We start from the raw sequence: 18,327 nt of genomic DNA on the forward strand, positions 1-18,327 counted from the left end.
GAGAGAGAGACACAGTGAGAGAGGGAACACAAGCAGGGGGAGTGGGAGAGGGAGAAGCAGGCTCCCCGCCGAGCAGGGAGCCCGATGCAGAGCTCAATTCCAGGACCCTGGGATCATGACCTGAGCTGAAGGCAGTCGCTTAACCAACTGAGCCACCCAGGTGCCCCAATAAAAAAATATTTTTAAGTATTATGACTTTTCTCAAACTTCTCATTATGATTAATTGTAGATATTTCATAGTTACTTAGTACTGCAATTGTAAATAGGATCCATGATTCCATTATATCTTTATTTTATTTATTTTACAGATCTTTCCAATATCTGGGGATGATCCTGATTTTCCTTCCTCTATCTTGCTCTTTGATTAGCAGTTAGTTCTTGGAACTCCTTAAAACTGTGTCACTTTCATGAAGGTATCTTCCTTCTTTGCTTTTCTTGGGGCTTCTCTCCTGGTAAAAATACAATGAGACCAAAAAACAAGCACAAAAATGAGAAGACGTCAAATCAACATGTATGTCCTGCATTCTTTAGAGCAAACGGATTCTTGACCCCTGCCCCAAGAATCTGAGTAAATTCTGGGAAGGCAGCTTCCATAGTTTCAACTCCCACTCTCACCTTTGGAGGCCAAGGGATCTGGATGCCCAAGGGATTTGGAAGAGACAAAGGCAGTATACAAAAGTTCAAAAATCCTTTCCAATTCTTGATCATTTAAAAATGTCTTTTTTTTTTTCTTTTTGAGTAGACTCCATGCTCAGCATGGAGCCCAATGCGGGGCTTAAACTCATGACCCTGAGATCAAGACCTGAGCTGAGATGGTGAGTCGGATATTTAACTGACTAAACCACCCAGGCAGCCCCCCTTTTTCTTTCTTTCTTTCTTTCTTTCTTTGTTTCTTTCTTTCTTTCTTCCTTTTCTTCCTTCCTTTTTTTTTTTTTTTTTTTTTGGTAGGCTCCATGCCCAAAAAATACCTGTATTTTAAATTGGGTATTCTTCAGTATACGAAAAGGATAAGCAAACCCAAAAAGAAATAGGTATCACATGTGCTATATCTCAAAATATGTTTTTGAGAGCATCTGAAATTTTGTTTGTACATGTGTCTTGGTCATTTATGAAGCTACTATGATCTATAAATCAAGAAAATTCATGGTCTTACCATTTTTAAAAACTCAAAAATTAAGACATCTGTAAGAAAATTTCAAAGTTAGACATTACCACGTATATGAAAGAACAAAGAAAACAAACTCTTTCTAACACTCTTAATATACTAGAGAAATTGTTTTACTCAACTCTGTTTTCCATTTAACCTTACAGGTGAAAGACTTTGGTTGAACTTCATAACATAACAACTGTTAAAATGAAAATGTCAAGTAAAAGGGAAGCCTTCCATCTGAAAAAAGCCTGAACAATTATGCCTTCAACTTTTAAAGGTTTTAAACCTGCCCAGAAATCCACCTCCGTATGTGAAGTTTCCCTCTGCCTCCTCTTCTGATTAAGCTTGTTATTTGTTTGAATGCACCAGCATTCAAGATAATAAAATTTCTTGTTCTGTGTAAAACAAACAAACAAACCTATATTTACTCCTCCTTTCCCTCTTTTCTCAACAGTTGCATTCCCAGCGGAAACCAGCCAGTCTGCATCTCACAGGCAGCCCAATGGGACTCTTCCCCTGAGATGCATGGTCATCTGTGGGAGGGGCTCCTGTTCTCTCCCTGATCCCGTTCAGATTCTTCAGTGACCAGGGCAGTCCTCAGACACTCTGGGGAGCTACTGCACTCCCCCAGCTGGGGGCTGCCAGGGTCTGAGGGATGAGAGTCTGGTGTCTGGATCTGTGTGTGTCTGTGAAATACCTTCAGGGTGTGTTTGTCACCCTTAGGCACCTAATTTTGGTCCCTGCACCACTAACTTACTAATGCAGGCTGGGCAGAGCCAGTCTGTGTGACCTGGGGAGCCGCGGGGGAGTCTGAGGTCAGTGTGAGGAGAGTTGAGGCTGTAGCTAAACCAAAGGCACTGACCACATGGCATGTGTCTAGGTCTAAATCTTTCTCTGGGAGGCGCAGTTGGCTGGCTCGGTTGGTAGGGCAGGTGCCTTGGTCTTGGGGTCATGAGTTCAAGCCCCACATTGGGCATATAACTCACTTTAAAAAAATTCAAAGAAGTGCCTGGGTGGCTCAGTCATTAAGCGTCTGCCTTCAGCTCGGGTCATGATCTTGGAGTCCTGGGATCGAGCTCCACGTCGGGCTCCCGGCTCGGCAGGGTGTCTGCTTCTCTCTCTCCCTCTGCCTCTCTTCCTGCTTGTGCTCTCTCTCTCTCTCTCTCTCAAATGAATAAATAAAACATTTTTTAAAAATTCATAAATCTTTCCCAGGGGACAGTGCTCCTGAATGGTGTCTTGCCTTCCTCATCACGGATCTAGAGCACACAGCTCCCTTAAGGGGCAGCCAGAGGGTTTACTCACTCTTTTTCCACATCCTGGATGGAGTCAGGCAGAGGCTGATTCCTGGTTTCAGGAAGGAGGAGAACAACAAGACCAGAGAGGATGGGGAAGACTCCATACATGATCCAGGGCAGGTGGGGAGAATACACGGTTAGGATCATCAAGAGGGGAGCCAGGGCCGCTCCAACATTACCAGCAATTCCCAGGATTCCTATGGCTGTTGCCCTTGGGATACAAACAGTACAAAAATAATTTGGTATAAATCCATGCAGGTAATTTGTGATTTATTATTTTGCTTCGATTATAGAAGATATCACAACAGTGTTTAGTTAGATACATGAAGGTTGACAATATACTCTTACATTTCAAATATGCTCTTTTATTTGCTGGCAATTTTTTTCAAGTGTGCAAGTGCACTAAGACATACTTTCATTATTTAAAAAATACTCTTATCCATAGCATCTACCATTGAGTGGTTCTATAGATTATATGAGGTGATATGTTAAAAAAAGAACACAGTGCTTTGCCAAAGTCAGATTTTAATAAATTTTGGCTGTAATTTTTGTTACTATTAATACTATTATAATTGATGCTTTTGATAACTCATCAGTGTTCTTCCCACTATGAATGTTAATTAGCTAGGAAAGGCCTATTTTGACCCTGCTAGAGCTCCCATGCAATTTGTACCTGATTATGGTGGGGATTAGTTCATTTCCATGGGCAGAAGAACACATGATTGCAGCAGAAGAAGCTCCTACTCCCAAAGTTGACAAAGTAACACGCAGGGTCTGCATTTCTGGAGAGGAAGACAGTGAGATTCACCATCCACCAAATTACAAGTGAAGAAGACACAGTTGGAGATGTTTGCATGTGTTAAATACATTGTAGAGAAAGTGCAGAGAGGCAGAGAATGTATAGTGACTAGTGGCTGAGCTTACTGTTACAGCTTAAACAGAATAAAAAACCCGAGTCATTTTATTACCTCTCCCTTACACATCAGAAATTTGCCAAAGACTGAGAGGGGAATGTGAGTTTGCTTTCATTTATTTTGTCCAGTGTCTCCTCTGCCTTTCATGTATAAAGTGAGACTCCGTATGAACAATTACCGAGGGATGTAAAACTCATCGATGTCCTTGAGAAGTTTAAAACCTGGATGCATACATGAAATTGACTTGGGGCTAGTACTGTGGCAGAGAGTAATAAAACCATTGTCTATGGATAAGTAGCTTGATCTACAGTAATATTTGAAGATTGAAGAATAAAGACCTGTATTACAGGAACAATTGTTGGACTTTGGAAACCTCTGAAAGGAAATCTCAGAGTCTGTTTTCTACTCAATAAAAAAAAAAAAAAAATCTCACAAGAGCGTTACAACATTGGAATACGCTCCACGGTAAAGAAGCAAACATCATTGCTGACATCCAAGATGAGGGCAGAGCTACCAATCTGGGATCCTGTAAGATACACAGCTATGCTGGGAGTTAGGCGAAGCCCAGGACTACCTCAGTTCTCCTATTCATTACATAGGATCATTTAATTTAGTAAAACTGATTCTAAGAGAGGCTTTAACTGCTTCACTCCTTGTTCCGATTGCATACTTCTCCGCTTGAAGACAAGATATTTTTATTTTCTTGAAATCAAAAATTCTTCCCTAAACCACAATTGCAATTATGGTGACCTAATACAAGACACACAAGTGGATATATGTAGACATCAGGGAGTAAATTGTCACTGAAGCTGTAGTAATAAGAAAGAAACCAGAGAGAGGAAATGAGGGTATTGTGTTCTCATATGAGATACAATTAATATATATTGGACAAAATACTGTCATTTACAGTTACAAGTGTGATTGGTCAAAGCCAAAAGGGCAAGTGATCAATTGCTCTCCTAGAGAAACTTTTAGAAAGATATGACACCAGATACTTCTCAGATGTGATGAGGATAGCCATGTCTGAACCAAATTTTACTGGGCTTTGACTCTTTCCCAGCTGCTTAATCGTAGAATCTGTCCTAAATCTTCAGATCAGTTTTGGGGAATCATTAGAACCATACCCTCCCTTCCCATGTGTGAGCCCAGTCCCCGAGTCCCTGATATATTTCCTTTCTTCAACCTGTGCTCTTTTCTCACCTTCAGGCAGAAATGTGGTGGTCAGAATGGAGACTCCAAGTACAGACATGAAAATCATCTGGCTTACTCGACGGCCCATATGATTCAGTGCCAAAAGTGCAACGTAATTGGCGAGGAGGTTGACCATGCTAAAGAGAACCTGGGACAGGAAAACATTGTTCCCGATGTGCTGGAGGTGGAGAATCAGGCCAAAAAAGGGCATGTAGATTGCAAATCTGTGGTGAACAAAAGAAGAAAGAAAGATGTCATTACGTTTAGACCCTAGGTTCTACAAACAACAATCATAAATATTATCAGACAGGCAGCCAGTGGTTGGTGTTCCAGTACAAAAGGCATGGTCTGTTTTGTAGAATATTCTACATGGTGATGATTTAAAAACTGTCATAAAATATTGCATAATAATAGAGGTCATAATGGTTACTTTTTTGGTGGGTGGGGGTATTGTTCTTAAGAATACATAATGAGGGGGGCGCCTGGATGTCTCAGTCAGTTAAGCATCTGCCTTCAGCTCAGGTCATGATCCTGGAGTCCCAGGATTGAGCCCAGCATCAGGCTCCATACTCAGCAGGGAGTCTGCTTCTCCTTCTGCTCTTCACCCTGTTTGTGCTCTCTCTCTCTCAAATAAATAAATAAAATATTTTTTAAAAAAGAATACATAATGAGGTCCTCTAGGGTTTTAGAGTTTTTTCTATATCCTGATTTGGGTGACGGTTGCATATTTACATATGTAAATATTCATTTAGTTGTATACATTGGTACACTTAAAATTTTTTTTTTTAATTTATTTAAGTGATCTCTACACCCAAGGTGGGGCTCAAACTCACAACCCTAAGATCGAGAGTCACATGCTCTTCTGACTGAGCCAGCCAGGCACCCCAAATGTTTGTAATTTTATCTCAATCGAAGTGGAAACAAACAAGTGAAGAAACTTAAAGCTAAAATCTCTACTGTGATTGAAGTTCACAGCCCCCATTTCCAGATGCTGAGCCTGGTAAGGTGACATAATAAACAAAACTCACTGCACAATTAGTTCTGGGTCAGTCTTTCTGTAACTAAAAAACGCAATTATCTTTCTGGCTTCCTCATGTTTTATCTCCAAATCTGTCCCTACAACATGTTGTATCCTTTGATAGGATTAGATTCATGTCTCCACTACTTTAATATTCTTTATGCATAGTGTGAAGCCTACCTCACAAAGGACAATAAACAGATCCTTCTGCGCAGGGTGGGTGTGTGGAACAAGTCAGTTATGGAAGGTTTTTTCTGTGCTGTCTCCAGCTCCTCCTGCATGGTGGATCTCAAAACCTTCAACAACAACCGCAACAAGAAACTGTTCAGTTGTCACACAATGTGAGCATTGGGAGGTCCTCCACAGGGGACAAGCTGGATCACTTGTTGTTATATTTAGTAGGAAATTGAGACAGCAAAAATGCACTGACATGTGAAAGGTGAATTAGGGAGTTAAAGGAGCCTTAGGAAAATTATGTAGCAACAAAGACTTTTAAACACAAGATCTGAGTGGGCTGCAGGGCATCCAAAAGGGTGTATATGTTAGATATTCAGATCAGGAAGAGAATCAAATGTGAATTACTTGGATTAAGGTCCAAAGCTCCATTTATGCTAGATGGACATGAAAGACCTAGAAGCTAAGCTTGGTTCCCAGCCAGCCATCCTTTGCAAAGAAACTGTTTATCTCAGGAAAAATGACATTTCTTGAGAGCCTTTATTTTGGTTCTTCATTCAGTCTCTTTGAGGGGAATCTTGGCATATTGTGCCTCCATGAAGGAGGTGCCTAGAATTAAATCTGAGGATGAAACCAGGGCAGGAACTTGATGTAGAATAATTTATACCCAAATTGGTTATACTCTGGGGTTACTTGATGGTCCTGCAACATGCTAGGTGTATACCTTGCAGAAGGTGATTAAGTATTTCTAAACCCCAATTTCCCTGTCATAGAAGAAGAAGAAGGAGAAGGAGAAGGAGAAGAAGGAAGAGGAGGAGGAGGAGATGGAGAGGGAGAAGAAATAGGTAGCGATAAATAATAGCACCTTTTTCATAAAGACTTTCTAGCCATACATGAGGTTGCAAATACATAGATGGAATTATATCCAGCACACCTTGGATACTTACTTATTAATTATTCCAATAATATTGACTTAATTCTCATCCCACCTCTGGAAGTGAAACAATATCATGAAGTCCATTGGAAAAATTCCATGAGGAAGGGACTTTAGAGAAATGTAAGGTCACCTAAGTGAGGACCTACCAGATCAAGAATATCCTTTTCAGTTGCAGAGCTAGCTCAAGCAGCAAAATCCTGGACTTAAGCTTTTGGAAGAGAAAAGTCAAGATAGCATCTCCTTCCTGCAACTAACACCAGAAACCCATGACCACAGGCCATTGTATAGGCAGTATTCTAAGAATGGGCTCCAAGAATACCTTAAACTTGGACCAGATGAGGGCTGCCATGCCTGTGAGACTGGCCTCAAATCACATCCAATATCAGAGTAAAAGTTTGGGAGATGATGAGGTTATTTCACACTGGCCATTCATTTTTGGTGAACAGAGATGTGAGTTGCATTTCCAGAAGAATTTAGGGAGGTGATGCCAGGTCATTTATGGGAACTCAAGGAGCTCCTCCTACCTGGTAAAATTCTTATTCACGGAAGAGGAGGCCTACATTCAAATGGGAGCCTGCTGGATCTTTGTTTTTTTAAATGCATCTTTTCCTCTGATTGTCCTTTGCTAATAGAAAAACAAAACAAAACAAAAACTATTTGTGCCAATCATAACACCATGTTGGGATGAAAAACATGGAAAAGCTGGTTGGTGTCCTGGAATTAGCATGTACAAATTCACAAAAGCCCTTTGTTAAATTTTTAGGTAGTTTGTAAAGCAGTTGCCATGATGTTGGTGGCTTTTATTGACAATGGTGGTGGTATTCATACTACAAAAATTGATAATCACCACAAATTTGAGATCTATGGCTTTTTTCACTTCTTGTAATGTTAGGTATTAAACATTTACCAGCACACCACTGGCATGGCCCCTCTGCCATCATTTGGACTGCTCTCAATTGCAAATTTAATCATATCCCTGCTTGATTTAAACATGGCTAGTTCTACCTTAACCTGTAAGGCCTATTTCAAATGTAACTATGTTCAAGTAGCATTCAGTTCCTGCACATCTGCAATCCAGGCTATGTCTTCCTCTTGCCATTCACATTCCACCCTTGCTTTACTTCAAAGAGGCTTTATCAAGCCCACAACCTGGCCCGTCTGTTCATGAACCTGGAAGTGGACCCACCTGCAGACCCTGGCAAATGGTCCACACATCCATGGACTCAGACAGCAAGTCCACTGATGAACCCTGCTAAGTGGCCTACCCAGAATCTCCAGCCATGGTGACTGGTGAAGGGCATTTCCTGCCAAAAGCAGACTGTAAAGACTGGAAGAGGCGACTGCTTCTTCAAATGCACAAACACCCTGGGTGATGGGTATTAAGGAGGGCATGTGTTGTGAGGAGCACTGGGTGTTATATGCAACTGATGAATCATTGAACACTACATCAAAAACTAATGTTGGCTAATTGAAAAAAATGTACAAACACCATACAAGGCTCTAAGGAATTGTGGCGGGGCAGGGGGGGAGAAAAAAATTGATAGAAGAGTTAGGTTTTTTTTAAAGGATGAACAAAATTGACAAAGTTTTAGCTAGACTGGCCATGAAAAAAAGAGAAAGACTCAAATAAATAAAATCGGATATGAAAGAAAAGACATTACAACTGATGCCACAGAAATAAAAAAAGATCACAAAGGACTATAACAAACAATTATATGCCACCAAAGCGGACAACCTAGAAGAAATAGATAAATTCCTAGAAACATACACACTACCAAAACTGAATCAAAAAGAAATAGAAAACCTGAAGAAACCAATTACAAATAAGGAGATTGAAACAGTAATCAAAAGTATCCCAGAGGAGATATTTGCAAAAGACATATCTGATAAAGTGTTGGTATCCAATCTATAAAGAACTTATTAAACTCAACACCCAAAAAACAAATAATCCAGTTAAGAAATGGGCAGAAGATATGAGTAGACATTTTCCAAAGATGACATCCATATGGCTAACAGACACATGAAAAGGTAAATTATTGAACACTATATCAGAAACTAATAATGTACTATATGTTGGCTAATTGAATTTAAATTAAAAAACATTACAGGCAGCTCCTTCCCCCAAAAAAGGAAAGGTGTTCAACATCACTCATCATCAAGGAAATACAAATCAAAACCACAATGAGATATCACCTCACACCAGTCAGAATGGCTAAAATTAATAACACAGAAAACAACAGGTGTTGGTGAGGATGTAGAGAAAGAGGAACTCTCTTACACTGTTGGTGGGAATGTAAACTGTTGCAGCCACTCTGGAGAACAGTATGGTTGTTCCTCAAAAAGCTAAAAATAGAACTACCCTATGATCCAGCAATTGCACTACTAGGTATTTACCCAAAGGATACAAAAATACACATTCAAAGGAGTACATGCACCCTGATGTTCATAGCAGCATTACCAACAATAGCCAAACTATGGAAAGAGCCCAAATGCCCATCAACTGATGAATGGATAAAGATGTGGTATATATATACAATTAAATACTACTCAGCCATCAAAAAGAATGAATTCTTGCCATTTGCAATGACGTGGATGGAGCTAGAGTGTATTATGTTAAGGAAAATAAGTCAGTCAGAGAAAGACAAATCCCATATGATTTCACTCATATGTGGAATTTAAGAAACAAAATGGATGAACATTTGGGAGGAGGAAAGAGAGAGAGAGGGAAACAAATCATGAGAGACTTTTTTTAAATTTTTTATTTTTTAAAGATTTTATTTATTTATTTGACAGAGAGAGACACAGCGAGAGAGGGAACACAAGCGGGGGGAGTGAGAGAGGAAGCGGGCTTCCCCCCAAGCAGGGAGCCCAATGTGGGGCTCGATCCCAGGACTCTGGGACCATGACCTGAGCCGAAGGCAGACACTTAATGACTGAGCCACCCAGGCGCCCCAATCATGAGAGACTCTTAACTATCGAGAACAAACAGGGTTGATGGAGGGAGGGGGTGGGAGATGGGATAGATGGGCGATAGGTATTAAGGAGGGCACGTGTTATGATGAGCACTGGGTGTTTTATGTAAATGGGGAACCACTGAACTCTTCTCCTGAAACCAATATTGAACTGTATGTCAACTAACTAGAATTTTTTTTTAAAAAGTAGCCCAGAAATAAAAGCCGAACACTAGATGGCTTCACAGGTGAATTCTACCAAACATTTAAATTATGAACACTGATCCTTCTCACTTTTCCAAAAAATAAATAGGAGACACTAACAAATTTGTTTTATGAGTGCAGTATGACTCTGATACCAAAGTCAGACAAAAACACCATAAGAAAAGAAAACTATAGGCCAATATCCCCGATGAACAAAGGTGAAAAAACCATCAACAACATATTAGTAAACCAACTTCAAGAGCACACTGCACACCATGACTCAGCGGGATTTATTCCTGGAATGCAAGGATAATTCAACATAAGTAAATTTTTAAAAACGTGATACACCACATTAACAGAATGAAGGTTAGAAACCGTATGATCATCTCAATAGATGTAAAAAAGAATCTGACACAATTCAACACACATCCATGATTTAAAAAACTCTCAAGAAATAAGGTATTGAAGGAACTTACCTTAAAGGTCATATATGAAAAGCCCACCACTAACATTATACTCAATGATGGAAAACTGAAAGCCTTTCCTCTAAGATCTGGAACTAGACAAGAATGCCACTTTAATTCAACATAGGATTCAGAAGTCCTAGCCAGAGCAATTAGATAAGAAAAAGAAACAAGGTATCCAAATCAGAAAGGAAGAAGTAAAATTATCTCTGTTGGCAGATGACATGATCTTTCATGTAAAAAACCCTAAAGACACCTCCAAAATTTTGTTAGAAACAATAAATGAATTCAGTAAAGTTTCAGGATATCAGATCAAAATATAAAAATCAGTTACATTTCTATATACCAGCAACAGACTATCTGAAAATGAAATTAAGAAAACAATCCTGTTCAGGGCACCTGGGTGGCTCAGTCAGTTAAGCATCCAACTCTTAATTTCAGCTTAGGTCTTGATCTCAGGGTCGTGAGTTCAGGCCCCACATTGGGCTCCACCCTGGGTGTGGTACTTTAAAAAAATCCGTTTACCCAACAGACACGTGAAAAAGTGCTCAACATCGCTTGGCATCAGGGAAATCCAAATCAAAACCTCAATGAGATACCACCTCACACCAGTCAGAATGGCTAAAATTAACAAGTCAGGAAATGACAGATGTTAGTGGGGATGAGGAGAAAGGGGAACCCTCCTACACTGTTGGTGGGAATGCAAGCTGGTGCCGCCACTCTGGAAAACAGTATGGAGGTTCCTCAAAAAGTTGAAAATAGAGCTACCATACGACCCAGCAATTGTACTACTGGGTATTTACCCCAAAGATACAAATGTAGGGATCCGAAAGGGTACGTGCACCCTGATGTTTATAGCAACAATGTCCACAATAGCCAAACTATGGAAAGAGCCAAGATGTCCAGCGACAGATGAATGGATAAAGAAGATGTGGTATATATATACAATGGAATCTTATGCAGCCATCAAAAAACAGAAATCTTGCCATTTGCAACGACATGGCTGGAACTAGAGGGTGTTATGCTGAGCGAAATAAGTCAATCAGAGAAAGACATGTATCATATGAGCTCACTGATATGAGGAATTCTTAATCTCAGGAAACAAACTGAAGGTTGCTGGAGTGGTGGGGGGTGGGAGGGATGGGGTGACTGGGTGATAGACACAGGGGAGGGTCTGTGCTATGGTGAGCGCTGTGAATTCTGTAAGACTGTTGAATCACAGACCTGTACTTCTGAAACAAATAATACATTATATGTTAAAAAGAAGAAGAAGAAGATAGCAGGAAGGGAAAAATGAAGGGGGGGGAATCGGAGGGGGAGACGAACCATGAGAGACTATGGACTCTGAGAAACAAACTGAGGGTTCTAGAGGGGGTGGTTGGGGGGATGTGTTAGCCTGGTGATGGGTATGCTGCTCCTCCTCTCTCATGCTGTAGTGCTGCAGTGCTGCATGCAGCACTGGGTATTATATGCAAACAATGAATCATGGAACACTACATCAAAAACTAATGATGTAATGTATGGTGATTAACATAATATAATTAAAAAAATCTTGTTTACAATAAATTCAACAGTAATAAAGTCCTTAGGAATAAACTTAGCCAAGGAATGAAAGACTTGTATACTAAAAATTATAAGCACTGAAGAAAGAAATTAAACACATGAAAAAATGGAAAGACATCCCATATTCATGGATTGAAAGAATTAATACTGTTAAAATACCCATAGTACCTAAAGTGATCTATAAATTTAATACAATCCCTATCAAAATCTTAAAGGCATTCATTACAGAAATAGAAAAAACAATCCTGAATTGATGGAAAGGATTTCAAATAGGCAGGATTCAGGAATCTCCAAAGCACTAGGGAGCAGGAAGTCCAGGAAGAGTCTTGTAGTAGGAATGGTCAGGTCTGGGTACTTGCCTCTTGGATAAATCAACTTTATCCAACTTTCACCTCTGTCCCTCAACTCACATGCTCAGAGCATCTATTGGCCTTGCTCTTAAGATATGCTTGCAAAAAAAAAAAAAAGCTTGCCCCATGCCTAGGAAAAGACAGGGCACCTGACTGATGGTTCCACCAGACTGTATCCAAGGGGAAAGAGGTGATTCCCTAAAAGAAAACTAGGTTGCAATTAGGAAGTACAAATAGATAATGGGCAGCTCAAAAACAACAATGGCTACTAGAGGTTGTCAGCATCAGATCACAAAAGGCTTAGGGGGTCATATTTAAGGACATTGACTTTTATCCTAAATGCAAGAGGGAACCTGTAGAGGCTGTTAAGCAGGAGCAAGGGTGGTGTACAGGATCAGGCTTATGTTTCTAAAGTATCTTCTGGCTGTTTTCTTTCTTTTTTTCCCCTAAAGATTTAATTTATTTGAGAGAGAGAACATACACAAGTGGGGGGAGGGGCAGAGGGAAAGAATCTCCAGCAGACTCCCCACTGAGCACAGAGCCTGATGGGGATTGAGCAGGGCTCGATCTCACCCTGCGATCATGACCTGAGCCAAAACCAAGAGTTGGATGCTTAACAGAATGAGCCACCCAGGTGCCCACTCTGGGTGCTTTCTGAGCAAGGGATGAGAATGGAGCAACAGTGGAGGTGGTAGAGAAGCTAGGCCAGAAGGAAGAAAGATGTGGACTACAATGGTAGCAGTGGAGTTGAGAAATGGTTGGATGGATTCAAAATATATTGGAGAATATATATATTTTTTGTCTATGCATTAGTCTTATTCTTTATGCAGTCTTAATGGTTTTTTAATTTTAATTTCTATTTTCCTCACAAGTGATTCACATATGTGAATGTTGTAAACTGCATCAAATCCTTTGCAGAATGAAGTATCAAATAAATGTTTTTAAAAGAACAAAAAGAAGAAGAAAAAAACAATCCTGAGTTCCAGTCCAGGGTGGCAACATAGGAAGACCCTGAACTGACCTCCCCCATAGAACACACTGATCTACAACTCTTTATAGAACAATTCATCCTGAAGAAGAAGGAAGGCTGACTGCACAAGAAAGGATAGAAAGACCACACAGAGAATGGCAAGAGAGATGGAGACACGATAACAAAGGGAACCCCCACCTCAGAGGCTGCAAACTGCAGTGGGACTATGAGCAGACTTGTCTGCCCTGGGGCACAGAAAAAAAAAGCCAGTTTAAAAGAGCATGTGAGAGAGGAGGAGCAAGATGGTGGAGGAGTAGGAGATCTAAATTTCTTCTGGTCCTAGGAATTCAGCTAGATAGTTATCAAACCATTCTGAACACCTACAAACTCAACAGGAGATCGAAGAAAAGAATAGCAGCAACTCTCTGAACAGAAAAGCGACCACTTTCTGGAAGGTAGGATGTGCAGAGAAGTGAATCCGAGGCGATATTCGGGAAGATAGACCATGGGGGGAGGTAGCCTCCCATCATCCAGCTACCGGCAAATGATAGAGCAGCGGAACACAAAATCGGAACTTTTAGAAGTCGGCTCCACTGAGGGATGTTGCTCCAGTGGCTAAGCAGGGGGTGGAACCCTCTCTGGGACAGTGTGGTCTCAGGACCCTCGGACCACAGGAAGACTGGGGTGCCTGAGTGCGGCATAGCTCCCAGGTATCAGAGCAGGGAAGCCGGCTGCAGAGACGGAGCCGAGGAGTGGGCTCTCAGCTCGGGGTTGCCATAAACCGTGATCCGCGGCACAGTCAGGCCACTGCTCCTCCAGCAGGGACCCAACAAGCGGCAGATCCGGGGAGACTCCCACCGGGAGGAGCAGCACAGGAGCGCACCACAGGAATCTGCTGGGTTCGGAGACTCCACACAGGGTCGGGTGCCAGAGATAGAAACGCTTGGTCACAGGCCGGGTGAGCACGGAGTGTGGCCGGAGACCGGGCAGATGGGAGTGATTGACTACTTTTTTCTGGGGGCCACCGAGGACTGGGGACCCGAGTTCTCGGCTTCTCCAGGACCAGAGATTGGGAGGTTGCCATTCTGACTCTCGTCCTCCAAAGCTGTACGGAAAGCTTGCAGGGAACAAAAGCTATGGAGAGCAAACCCGAGCAGATTACCCAGCCTGGCCCCAGCAAGGGCGGGGCAATTCTGCCTCCGGGAAAGACATTTGCAAATCACTGCAACAGGCCCCTCCCCCAGAAGATCAGCAAGGACATCCAGCCAAGACCAAGTTTACTGATCAATGAGAACAGCAAAACCGCAGCTCTAGGGGAATACAGCACATAGAATTCATGGCTTTTTTTCCCCATGATTCTTTAGTCTTTCAAAGTTAATTTTTTTAATTTTCTTTATTTTTTCTTTTTCTATTTTTTTGTGAATTTTCCTTTTTCCCTTTTTCAACCAACATTCTATCATATTCTATCCCTTCGTAGAAGTTAACCTTATTTGTGTATATATATATATATCAGACAAATTAGATTTTAAATGAAAGACTATAATATATATACACACATAAGTTTTTCTCTCTGTAAAATTTTTTAAATTTTAAAATTTTAAATTTTAAAATTCTCTTTTTAAAATTTTGGGATACTGTTTCTTCTAACAGACCAAAATATACCCTAAATCTGTAGTGTATAGCTTTGTTCTAGTCTCCTGCCTGTTCACATTCTCTCCCTTTTTTTTTCTTCTTTCTTTTTTCAACCAACTTCTTATCAATTCCTTTTATAAAATCTTTTATAATTTTCATCTTTACAGTCATATTCTATCCTTTCATCATATTTACCCTTATTTTGTACATATATAAGTTTTTCTTTCTTTAAAAATTTGGGAGGCAGTTTCTTCTAACAGACCAAAATATGCCCAAAATCTAGTGTGTGGCTCTGATCTATTCACCAGCCTGATCATATTCTTTTTTTTTTTGCTTTCCCTTCCTTTTCCCCTCAGTTTTGGGTCTCTTCTGATTTGTTTAGTGTATATTTTTCTGGGGTCATTGTTACCCTGTTAGCATTTTGTTCTCTCATTCATCTATTCTTCTCTGGACAAAATGACAAGACAGAAAAACTCACCTCAAAAAAAAGAAGAAGCAGTACCGACTGCCAGAGACCTAATCAATATGGACATTAGTAAGATGTCGGAACTAGAGTTCAGAATGACAATTATAAAGATACCAGCTGGACTTGAAAAAAAGCATGGAAGATACTAGAGAATCCCTTTCTGGAGAAATAAAAGAACTAAAATCTAACCAAGTCAAAATCAAAAAGACTATTAATGAGGTGCAATAAAAAATGGAGGCTCTAACTGCTAGGATAAATGAGGCAGAAGAGAGAATTAGTGATATAGAAGACCAAATGATGGAGAATAAAGAAGCTGAGAAAAAGAGAGATAAACAACTACTGGATCACGAGGACAGAATTCAAGAGATAAGTGATACCATAAGACAAAACAATATTAGAATAATTGGGATCCCAGAAGAAGAAGAAAGAGAGAGAGGGGCAGAACGTATATTGGAGCAAATTATAGCAGAGAACTTCCCTAATTTGGGGAAGGAAACAGGCATCAAAATCCAGGAGGCACAGAGAACCCCTCTCAAAATCAATAAAAATAGGTCAACACCCCGACATCTAATAGTAAAACTTACAAGTCTCAGAGACAAAGAGAAAATCCTGACAGCAGCTCGGGACAAGAGGTCTGTAACCTACAATGGTAGAAACAATAGATTGGCAGCAGACCTATCCACAGAGACCTGGCAGACCAGAGCACTAAATGAGAAATATATGCAGCCAAAAATACTATATCCAGCTAGGCTGTCATTGAAAATAAAAGGAGAGCTAAAAAGCTAACTAAAAGAATTTGCTAACATGAAACCAGACCTACAAGAAATATTGAAAGGGGTCTTCTAAGCAAAGAGAGAGCCCCAATCAAAAGACACAGGGTATCAGATTGGATAAAAAAACAAGACCCATTCATATGCTGCCTGCGAGAGACTCATTTTAGACCCAAAGACACCTCCAGATTGAAAATGAGGGGGTGGAAAATCATTTACCATGCTAATGGACATCGAAAGAAAGCTGGGGTGGCAATCCTTATATCAGACAAATTAGATTTTAAACGAAAGACTATAATAAGAGATGAGGAAGGACACTATATCCTACTTAAAGGGTTTATCCAACAAGATCTAACAATTTTAAATATCTATGCCCCTAACATGAAAGCAGCCAATTATGTAAGCCAATTAATAACAAAATCAAAGAAACACATCAACAATAATACAATAATAGATGGGGACTGTAACACCCCCCTCACTGAAATGGACAGATCATCTAAGCAAAAGATCAACAAGGAAATAAAGGCTTTAAATGACACACTGGACCAGACGGACTTCAGATATATTCAAAACATTCCATCCCAAAGCAACAGAATACACATTCTTCTCTAGTGCCCATGGAACATTCTCCAGAATAGATCACATCCTAGGTCACAAATCAGGTTTCAACCAATACCAAAAGATTGGGATCATTCCCTGCATATTTTCAGCCCACAGTGCTTTGAAACTAGAACTTAATCACAACAGGAAAGTCGGAAAGAACTCAAATACATGCAGGCTAAAGAGCATCCCACTAAAGAATGAATGGGTCAGCCAGGAAATTAAAGAAGAATTTTAAAAATTCATGGAAACAAATGAAAATGAAAACAACTGTTCAAAATCCTTGGGATGCAGCAAAGGCAGTCCTAAGAGGAAAGTATAGCAATACAAGCCTTTCTCAAGAAACAAGAAAGTTCTCAAATACACAACTTAACCCTACACCTAAAGGAGCTGGAGAGAGAACAGCAAATAAAGCCTAAACCCAGCAGGAGAAGAGAAATAATAAAGATCAGAGCAGAAATCAATGAAATAGACACCAAAAGAATAGTAGAACAGATCAACAAAACTAGGAGCTGGTTCTTTGAAAGAATTAATAAGATTAATAAACCCCTGGCCAGACTTATCAAAAAGAAAAGAGAAACGACCCAAATAAATAAAATCATGAATGAAAGAGGAGAGATCACAACCAACACCAAAGAAATACAATTATAAGAACATATTAAGAGCAAATATGTGCCAGCAAATTAGACAATCTGGAATGAATGGATGCATTCCTAGAGACCTATAAACTACCAAAACTGAACCAGGAAGAAATAGAAAACCTGAACAGACCCAGAACCAGTAAGGAAATTGAAGCAGTCATCAAAAATCTCCCAGCAAACAAGAGCCCAGGGCCAGATGGCTTCCCAGGGGAATTCTACCAAACATTTAAAGAAGAATTAATTCCTATTCTTCTGAAACTGTTCCAAAAAATGGAAGCAGAAGGAAAACTTCCAAGCTCATTTTATGAGGCCAGCATTACCTTGATCCCAAAACCAGACATAAGACCCCACCAAAAAGGAGAATTACAGACCAATATCTCTGATGAACATGGGTGCAAAAATTCTCACCAAAATACTAGCCAATAAGATCCAACAGTGCATTAAAAGGATTATTCACCACGACCAAGTGGGATTTATTCCTGGGCTGCAAGGTTGGTTCAACATCTGCAAATCAATCAATGTGATACAATACATTAATAAAAAAAAAGAACAAGAACCATATGATCCTCTCAATAGTTGCAGAAAAAGCATTTGACAAAGTACAACATCCATTCTTGATTAAAACTCTTCACAGTGTAGGGATAGAAGGTACATACCTCAATATCATAAAAGCCATCTATGAAAAACCCACAGTGAGTATCATTCTCAATGGGAAAAACTGAGAGCTTTTCCCCTAAGGTCAGGAACATGGCAGGGATGTCCACTATCACCACTGCTGTTCAACATAGTACTAGAAGTCCTAGCCACAGCAATCAGACAACAAAAAGAAATAAAAAGGATCTGAATTGGCAAAGAAGAAGTCAAACTCTCACTCTTTGCAGATGATACGATACTTTATGTGGAAAACCCAAAAGACTCCACCCCAAAACTGCTAGAACTCATACGGGAATTCAGTAAAGTGGCAGGATATAAAATCAATGCACAGAAATCAGTTGCATTTCTATACACCAACAATAAGACAGAAGAAAGAGAAA

At 40.1% G+C, this 18,327-nt stretch overlaps 1 protein-coding gene across 2 annotated transcripts in view; it reads right to left on the reverse strand.

Moving 5' to 3' along the window:
• The window catches only part of LOC118554520 (organic anion transporter 7-like), a 36,540-nt gene continuing 18,213 nt past the window's right edge, over nt 1-18,327 (reverse strand). The window contains exons 6-11 of one of the 2 annotated variants that reach the window (XM_078057877.1): nt 5,752-5,867; nt 4,563-4,777; nt 3,122-3,230; nt 2,456-2,659; nt 1,154-1,182; nt 362-449 (exon numbers count right to left, since the gene is read on the reverse strand). In XM_078057877.1, the coding sequence (XP_077914003.1) occupies nt 1,167-1,182; nt 2,456-2,659; nt 3,122-3,230; nt 4,563-4,777; nt 5,752-5,867 (660 nt within the window). In that variant the 3' untranslated portion in view covers nt 362-449; nt 1,154-1,166. Of the gene's footprint in view, nt 450-1,153; nt 1,183-2,455; nt 2,660-3,121; nt 3,231-4,562; nt 4,778-5,751; nt 5,868-18,327 lie in introns of both variants that reach the window. The other variant, XM_036122136.2, reaches the window with a different exon arrangement.

The sequence above is a fragment of the Halichoerus grypus genome, chromosome 11 (assembly GCF_964656455.1).
Source record: "Halichoerus grypus chromosome 11, mHalGry1.hap1.1, whole genome shotgun sequence".
Taxonomy (NCBI): domain Eukaryota; kingdom Metazoa; phylum Chordata; class Mammalia; order Carnivora; family Phocidae; genus Halichoerus; species Halichoerus grypus.